A 9128-nucleotide genomic window follows, 5' to 3' on the forward strand; every position below is an offset into this window, starting at 1 on the left:
TAGTAGAGACGGGGTTTCACCATGTTGACCAGGATGGTCTCGATCTCTTGACCTCGTGATCCACCCGCCTCGGCCTCCCAAAGTGCTGGGATTACAGGCTTGAGCCACCGCGCCCAGCCGAGAGACTCATTTTTCACCTATCGAATTAGTGAAGAATAAAATGACTATCAAGACCCCATGTTGGTGGGAAGATGGGGGATCCAGGAGCCCTGAAAATACCTTTCTGGATAGCATTTTGGCATTAGGTACCAATATTCTATGAATATGCACTGACTCAGGAATCCCACTTTTAGCACCAACACTACAGAAATAATCATACAAAGGTAAAGACACATATGAACCAGCATGTTCATCTCCATGTGGTTTCTAACAGCAAAAATGTGGAAACAACCTTACTATCCATTAATGTAATGGTAAGCAAATTACGCTACATCCATACAGTAGAATCCTAGGAGTGATTTAAACTGATGACATACCAACACTGAGCACTATGTGCCTAAACATTCTGCTAAGAGTGCTATAGAAGGTATCATCTTATTTATATATTGACTTGAAAAGAAATCCAAAATATATTAATATATTACATGAAAATAGACAATACTGTTCTTTTTTTTTTTTTTTTTTTGAGATAGGGTCTCACTCAGTGCCCATGTGCCCAGGCTGGAGTATAGTGGCATGATCACAGCTTACTACAGCCTTGACCTCCCACCCTCAAGTGATCCTCCTGCCTCAGCCTCCCGAGTAGCTGGGACTACAGGTGTGCACCACCACACCCAGCTAACTTTTTTTTTTGTTGTTAGAGACGAGGTCTCACTGTTGCCCAGGCTGGTCTTGAACTTCTGGACTCAAGTGATCCTCCCACCCTCAGCCTCCCAAAGTGCTACGATTACAGGCAGAAGTCACTACATTCGGCCTTATACTCTCTATATAAGCATGAAGGGTATAATACCATTTATGTTAAGCTGTTTATAATGATATTGTGCTTCTAGATATAGTATTTCAGCTTTTACTTGCCCCTGTGTAATGTTTTTCTTATGAGTCTGACCACCCTGAATGTGTATCATTTTTACAAAAACAATAAAGCTTAACAGAAACAATTTTAAAGATATGGGAGAAATTAAACCATTTCATTTATTTGGTTCCAATATCTTCCCCCAACCTCTGAGAGTGGCATGAGTTCCAGAAGGTCTGCCTTCTCCAGCCCTAGCAGTGAAGGTATCTCCCTCTCCTGGCTAGGACCTACGAGCCGAGTCAGTTCAGTTACAAGTAGCCGTTGTTCAAGGGTCTCATGAAACTGAGAGAGAGAATAAAAAAAAAAAAGGTGACTATAAAACTTCTCCCACTCCACCTCTTCCAACCTCATGAACCAGTTTTTCACATATTTTCAAAGTCCTCAAATACGTCATCTCCCCTCAGATAACTCAGCTGTGAGTGGCTTCTCCTGTCAATGTTTGTATTTCAAACTCTGACAACACATCCACTCCTTCCCCATAACTACAGTCCATTTCTCTTTTGACAACCCATTTCTCAAAGCTCCTACTTCCCCTAGATCACATCATCAAACAAAGCCACGGTCGGCCTGGTCATTTCTGCAGCTAGTAACCAACCCCCACCTCATCTCTTTTGCCTCCCTTTTTTTTGAGATGAAGTCTCGCTCTGTCACACAGGCTGGAGTTCAGTGGCACAATCTTGGCTCACTGCAACCTCCGCCTCCTGGGTTCAAGCGATTCTCCTGCCTCAGCCTCCCGAGTAGCTGATATTACAGGCATGTGCCACTGCACCTGGCTAATTTTTGTATTTTTAGTAGAGATGGGGTTTCACCATGTTGGCCAGGCTGGTCTCAAACTTCTGACCTCAAGTGTTCAGCCTGCCTTGGGCTCCCAAAGTGCTGAGATTATAGGTATGAGCCACCATGCCCACCCTTTGCCTCACCTTTTTGTCCTCAGAAGTTAAATTTGTATCTTGCATCTTCACATAGTAATCCACAAGCAACTCTTGAATGACTCTATGTAAAATCTCAGACCTCAACCATGTTGTCTTATGCAGTCGAACTTCCTTCCATGCCTAGAAATCCAAAAAATCTCAGGTAGGAACCTCTCTCTCTCAGGACTTTCCCTTCCTCTTATCGTCTCTTCTCCCAAAGCCTTTACCTGAGCCTGCTCCTTTGCTAGGGTGAGGCTTAAGCCACTCTCATCCACATGCTGTGAGAGACTCAGGAGAAGCTTGCTGAAGTATGGGTTCTGTAACAGGTCCTCTTTACTCAGGTTACAAGGAGGAAGTTGTTTGCTGCACACTAAACGTCATGTCCCCATAGGTACAAAAAAGCAAAAAAAAGGTACAGACTCTTACTTAACACAATTGAGCACAACTTAATACTTCTAAAAAATCCCTAGAATTCTCATAGGAAAGACTGCTAAATCTAGTGAGTTTTTTTTTAATCCACAAATAAACTAGGGTGATACTCAAGGTAACATTTATATTATATACAAGGATGTTAAGAAGGATTAAGTAATAAACTAACATCTTAGGAAATGGAAATGCAGTTGGTACATATTAGACAAATAGGGTAAAAATTAAGAGACCATTAGTAGGAATCACAATACAGAAAATGCTTCATTCACCCAGAATTAATAGAGTTCTTGAAGAAGGGGGAAAAAAAAACATGTAAAGTTCCAACTTTGGATATGATGTCTAGTAGCATAAACAAGACTAACAGAATACACTTAGAGTAAGTTAAACATTCAACTAACCAATTTTTCTTTTTTTTTCTTTTTGAGATAGGGTCTCATTCTGTCACCCAGACTGGACTGCTGTGGCAAAATCACAGCTCACTGCAGCCTTAACCTCCCTGGATCAAGTAATCCTTCCACCTCCTGAGTAGCTGGGACCACAAGGCATGCCACCATGACTGGCTAATTTTTTTTTTTTTTTTTTTTTTTGGTAGAGACAGGGTCTCACTACATTGCCCAGGCTGGTCTTGAACTCTTGGGCTCAAGTGAACCTCCCATCCTGGCCTCTCAAAGTGCTAGGATTACAGGTGTGAGCCACCACAGCTGGCCCAAATTGTTATAATTGTAAGTAGAGTTGAGTAACCCATGTAGATCCAAAACAGCATAAGCATGAGAAAAAGTGTAAGAAATTGAGATTCTCAGCCAGGTACAGTGGCTCACAATTGTAATCCCAGCACTTTGAGAGGCTGAGGCAGGCAGATCACCTGAGGTCAGCAGTTCGAGACCAGCCTGACCAACATGGAGAAACCTCGTCTCTACTAAAAATATAAAATTAGCCAGGCATGGTGGCACATGCCTGTAATCCCAGCTACTCGGGAGGCTGAAGTAGGAGAATCGCATGAACCAGGGAGGCAGAGGCTGCAGGGAGCCGAGATCATGCCATTACACTCCAGTCTGGGCAACAAGAGCGAAGCTCCATCTCAAAAACAAACAAAGAAATTGAGATCCTCTGGTTATTCCATAAGTTCAAGGAGCTTTCTTGCCATTTCTTTTTCCATATGCTCTCTGTTGGGATCTTTTGCCTCTACTTACCAAAACACTCAAATTTTCGTTCTTTGGAACATCATAACCAAAGTCTTTTTGAGAAATAAGAAATCTCTCTTTTTCCCTAAGGTACTGAATCATCCAATATGGAAATAGTCAAGATACAGAAAAATGCAAGCTCTTAAAAGATTCAAGATATAGAAAGGATTTGAGATATGGAAAGAACCCAAGATATAGAAAGATCTGAAATTTTGGAGACTAAGATATGAGAATATTTAAGAAACAGGTGGGAAGGAAGCCTTCAAGGAATTTTCTGGCTACCCTTATCTTTATAGTACGCTTGCTAATATCAGTATGGGTGCACCTTGAGTTTTTAGCCTACTGCACTAACAGATATTGAATCAACATTAACAGGAATTAGTGTAGCTGTTTTCCAATAAGAGAGTGTTCCAGAATCTCCATGTATTCTAGTTTCCTTAGAAACATGGGCTTCTGTAAGGAAAACCATATTGGGGAAACTTATAAATCCTTTTTACTAAAAAAGGCAAGAACCTGGATAAGACCTCTCTGGATAAATCATCAAACCTTTTGCAAATGGCTACTCTTACCTTGTTGAAGTATTTCCATCCCTTCTCCAGGTGAGCAGAAATCCCCGGATGCCATTTGATTTTCTTGGGATTCTAATCTGTGGAACCAAGTGAAAGAAAACAAAAAGATGAATAAATAGATGGCTGCTCCAAGGAAACTACCTTAGGTTCAAATTTCTGTGGTCGATAAGCTGGGAAGGAACCTCAAGGATGACTTTTACAAAGGGCCTATATCACATATCCTGGCACCCAAGCTCTTACATAAGTTTTGTGGACAGACTTACAAATGCCAAAACATGTCACATTCTAAGAACGTACGTGTTTCCACTTGCTCCAAGCTGTTCAAAAGGAGCATCCTAAAAAGAGAGCTTTCCAATTTGCTAAAGTCTAAACAAGAAGATTCTCCACCACTACCACCATTATGCCAAAGTTAAAACTGAACTGCAGCTTTCCAGTTATGACTGGGGAAAAGGGAAAAATTGATCAAAGTCTACTTTTTCTCCCAGTCAAATAACTCAGCTATCAAATTCCATAATTGTTTTTTTGTGTGTGCTTCAACTTTCATCTAAGATCTGTTGGTAGTTTTTTTTAATCATTAACTCTAGAATCATCCTTCAGGAATGACAAATCATTCCACACTTGAACAACAACTGGTTTTCATATAACAGCCTAAGTAAAGAGCGAGCACCTGGACAAAAGAGCTTGACAAGATTGACAGTGAGGTCAGTGGCAAGAGAGTAATGCAAAGAGTAAGGTGGCTGGAGCAGGGATGTGAGCTGCGGGTGTTTTGCCAGAAGATGGAGTGCACTGAAACGAATGACACAAACCCAGAGGGGCGGTAAATATGGGCACAGTTTGGCCTCAGGAGACAACATTTTTCCTTTGACATTATTTTTCACGTTTTTGCTCTGCCCCTCCTCCCTGTAAGGTATCAAACTCCAAAGGGCAGCTGAGCCTCCCAAAGCCAAACAGACATTGAAGGTTATTATGATTTAGCGCTTCATGTTTATAGAACATTTGGTTTACTCGCCGTTTTATGAGTAACATCAAAGTAACTACTCATTTGTTTTCTAACATGGTCTAGAGAGGGACGCAGCCGAGGAGGCAGAATGCTGGGACTTAATTTGCAGTTTGGCCGGTGCTTCTGTGAACTTAAGGAAAATGCTTTTTTCTGTGCCAAACTTTTTCCACCTGCAAAACTGAGATAACGATTCCTGCCTTGTATGAGACATTAAGAATTAATAACACAATCGACTTGTCAACAAAAGCCACTATTTAGTTAAGCTCAGTGTTTTAACAATTCTGTTTATCGTTGACCTATGACTGCAAATAAAAAGTTTTGCAGGCAAATTTCGCTCTCAGAAATGAGGACCAACCCCAAATTTCAAAGAGCCAGCTGTTCCTCCCTCCCTAGGGGAAGTATCCCCTTGCGTTTTTTAGGGTGCCTTTTTTTACGCTTCTTAAAGGTTACAGGGCGTGAACAGCAATCAGGCTCGATTCTCCACCCTCTGCACTCAGACGTGTTAAAACGCTGCTACAGGGACCCAAGCATTTAAATGTTCTGACTCAGGCGTCTTTTAAATTCTTAGAGCTGTCTTTACACGCTGCTCTGAACGTTAAATTGATTTTACAGGTATTTTCACAAGATATGACCCTTACAGGGCCCGAGATGAATCAAAATGCAGAACGGGTTCTCCGGCGCCTACTTTCCTTCTGTCTGGTTGGCCAAGGATTCCCAAGGGCGACGACGGCCTCCGCGGCCGAAGACCCGGGCCTGGCCGGATTGACTCTCCCCAGCTCCTCTTCCCCGCAGCGCCGCCCGCCGACCCTCTAAAGCAAACCTGCACACCCTGGGCAGCTGAAGCTCTCAAGGCGGTGCCGAGAACCTCGGCTGGGGCGGGCTGACCAGCAGCGTCTACACCCGGGAGACCGCCCGAGCCGGGGCTCCAGAAACTCTCATTTGGGTGGGGTGCAGCGGCTGGGGGAAGCGAGGCCCGGAAAGACCGCGCTGGAAGGCCCGGGAAGTGGAAGCCGCCGAAAGTGCACCACAGGCTGCGTCGGAAGGAGGTGGAGGCGGGGCCACACTCGAGGCGGGAACGGCAGGCCCCGCCCCTCGCCGGGTGCGCGCCCTGGGTTCCCAACGGTTGTGGAAACCGGGCTGAAAAAAAGGACGGTCTCAGAAAGGCTTTTTTGAGACGGAGTTTTGTTCTTGTCGCCCATCTGGAGTGCAATGGTGCGATCTCGGGTCACTGTAACCTCCGCCTCCCGGCTTCTAAGCGATTCTCCTGCCTCAGCCTCCGGAGTAACTGGGATTACAGGCACGTGCCACCACGCCGGGCTAATTTTTATCTTTTTAGTAGATACGGGGTTTCAATTTCACCATGTTGGCCAGGCTAGTCTCGAACTGCTGACCTCAGGTGATCCACCCGCCTCGGCCCCCTAAAGTGCTGGGATTGCAGGTGTGAGCCACCGTGCCCATCCTCGGAAAGGCTTTTTTGCCCCTTCTCCTTAATACCTCCTCAGTGAAGGGCAGATGCTGAGAAAATGGTAGTAACTGCTAACATTTATTGAGGGACTATGATGAGCCAGGCACTACGCCAAGTATTTTGCTTGCCTTGCCTCGTTTAGTTCTTAAAGGATCCTGCAAGAGTCATTATCATACCCATTTTACAGAGGGGGAGAACTGAGGCACAAAGTGTTAAGTTCTAGGTCGCCATTCTAGGGGTCTAAACCTGTCCTAATGGCTCTCGGAACCTTCCCAGAACTCCCACCCACGCCGCGCCCTGCGAGTCTCCTCGCCTGGGCCTGGATCTGAGGTGCAGCCCGCCCAGCCATGCCAGGCACTGTACACAGCCCCCGGGGTCAGCTTCCTCTCGAATTCCCACCCCAGGTTCTTCTGCCCTCCCTATTAGCGCTCATTCTTCATTCACTTGTTTGTTTTTGTTTTTTTGGTTTCTTTGAGACGGAGTTTCGCTCTTGTTGCTCAGGCTGGAGCGCGATGGCAGGATCTCGGCTCACTGCAACCTCCGCCTCCCGAGCGATTCTCCTGCCCCAGCCTTCCTAGTAACCGACATTACAGGCACTACTCCCAGCTACTCATGAGGCTGAGGCAGGAGAATCACTTGAACTTGGGAGGCAGAAGTTTCAGTGAATCAAGATGGTACCCAAAAAATAAATAAATAAATAAATAATTTTTTTTTTTTTTGGGACGGAGTTTAGCTCTTGTTACCCAGGCTGGAGTGCAATGGCGCGATCTTGGCTCACCGCCACCTCCGCCTCCTGGGTTCAGGCAATTCTCCTGCCTCAGCCTCCTGAGTAGCTGGGACTACAGGCACGCGCCACCATGCCCAGCTAATTTTTTGTAGTTTTAGTACAGACAGGGTTTCACCGTGTTGACCAGGATGGTCTCGATCTGTTGACCTCGTGATCCACCCGCCTCGGCCTCCCAAAGTGCTGGGATTACAGGCTTGAGCCACCGCGCCCGGCCCATAAATAAAAATTTAAAATGAAGAAAATATTTAGGCTGGGCACGGTGGGTCACGCCTGCCTGTAATTCCAGCACTTTGGGAGACCCAGGCAGGAGGATCACGTGACCCCAGGAGTTCAAGACCAGCCTGGACCACATGGCGAGACGACCCCAGTCTCTACAAAAAAATACAAAAAAAGAAAATATGCGATGCTAAGTAAACCGCAAGTATATCACATCTCTTACATTAGAGAAGGTGATAGCCTTGGTGGTAGGGAAGGAATCTCTTAGATGTGCTGAGAGATGGAGAGTTTCACTTTTTCCTTCAGTACCAGCTACAGAATTCAACTAATAGACATAGAGGAATGGTGTGGTCCAGTGAAGAAATTCTATATTCTTGGTCAGCTCATCAGCTGCCACCTTTCATGTTTAATATTGAACTGCTGTCATTTTCTAAGGCTTTTAAAAATCATTTATGCTTCCTCAACTCTGTAGCACAGCAACATTAAATTTCAGGCATACTGTCCCTAGCAAACAGCACTTGGAACAAAATAGCAAGCATGCTTTGGTGACTCAGAGCTGATGGGAAATCTACTGAAATTTTGTCTCCCAGATTTTTCAAGTTCCCCAATATGGTACTACGAAGCTTTGGCTAAAGTACTTTGGGGAATGAGGTGGTGAAGGATGCAGCAGGCTGTCTTTAGGTAGGAGGACACAGGGGATAATGATGCAAAGAAGACTTGAATTGGATCAGAACTTCCTGTGCAATTATCTGTTCCGTCTCTGTCTATACAAGTTGTGTGACCTTGGGCTTCAGGGTCCTTATCTGTCAAAAGGAAAAAATAACTTATTTCTAGCTCCTCCAGTCTCATAGTGTTGATGTAATGATCAAATGAGATAATGGCTGAGAAAACGCGTTGGAAAGACTATAAAAGTGAGGTGTTTTAAATGGACACTTATTACGCACTTATTAAGTGCCTTGGGAGAGACACAGTGATAAATATGACCCAGTCCTTGCCCTGAAGATGTTAATAATCTAAAAGATAAGACATATGCATATGAAAAGCAAATAATACAAGGCAGCAAATAGGTGTCAAAAGAGCAGTTTGGATTATAAATACTAGAGAAACTTGAAGAAGGTACAGAATTCTTTCTGCAGAAATAGATAGAATAGGATAGATGAAATAAATCTTACTTTCATTGGGCCTGAAAGGATATAGAAAATTTGGATCATTTAGAATGAAGGAAACATCCCAGCAAATGGAAGCAGAGACAAGGAGAGTATAAACTGCATTCTAGGTCCAAGAGGAGATAGGACCAACTGAAGTGAAGGATTTTATAGGCCAGCTCTACGTAAGACTAGAAAGTTAAGCCTGTAGTCTCCTGGCAGTTAAAAATGCAGCAAAGTGCTGAAAAAGGAAGTTTATAATCAGACACCATCTGGTGTCCTTGAACAAGAAAGAATGGTAAGAAAGGCCCTAGAATTGATTCATACTTTCTCTCTCTCTCTCTCTCTCTTTCTCTCTCTCTCTCTCTCTCTCCTCCTCCCTCTCTCTCTCTCTCCCTCCCTCCTTCTCTCTC

At 44.3% G+C, this 9128-nt stretch overlaps 1 protein-coding gene across 1 annotated transcript in view; it reads right to left on the minus strand.

Annotated features, from left to right (window-relative positions):
• HAUS4 (HAUS augmin like complex subunit 4) overlaps positions 1–6144 on the minus strand; it is an 11299-nt gene extending 5155 nt beyond the window's left edge. Inside the window, exons 1-5 of the mRNA XM_037744285.1 lie at positions 5931–6144; positions 4103–4179; positions 2151–2293; positions 1933–2064; positions 1124–1294 (exon numbers count right to left, since the gene is read on the minus strand). Of these exons, the coding sequence (XP_037600213.1) occupies positions 1124–1294; positions 1933–2064; positions 2151–2293; positions 4103–4157 (501 nt within the window). The 5' untranslated portion in view covers positions 4158–4179; positions 5931–6144. The remainder of the gene's footprint in view (positions 1–1123; positions 1295–1932; positions 2065–2150; positions 2294–4102; positions 4180–5930) is intronic.
• Between the last annotated feature and the right edge of the window lie 2984 nt (positions 6145–9128).

Source organism: Cebus imitator, unplaced genomic scaffold, assembly GCF_001604975.1.
Source record: "Cebus imitator isolate Cc_AM_T3 unplaced genomic scaffold, Cebus_imitator-1.0 Scaffold170, whole genome shotgun sequence".
NCBI lineage: Eukaryota > Metazoa > Chordata > Mammalia > Primates > Cebidae > Cebus > Cebus imitator.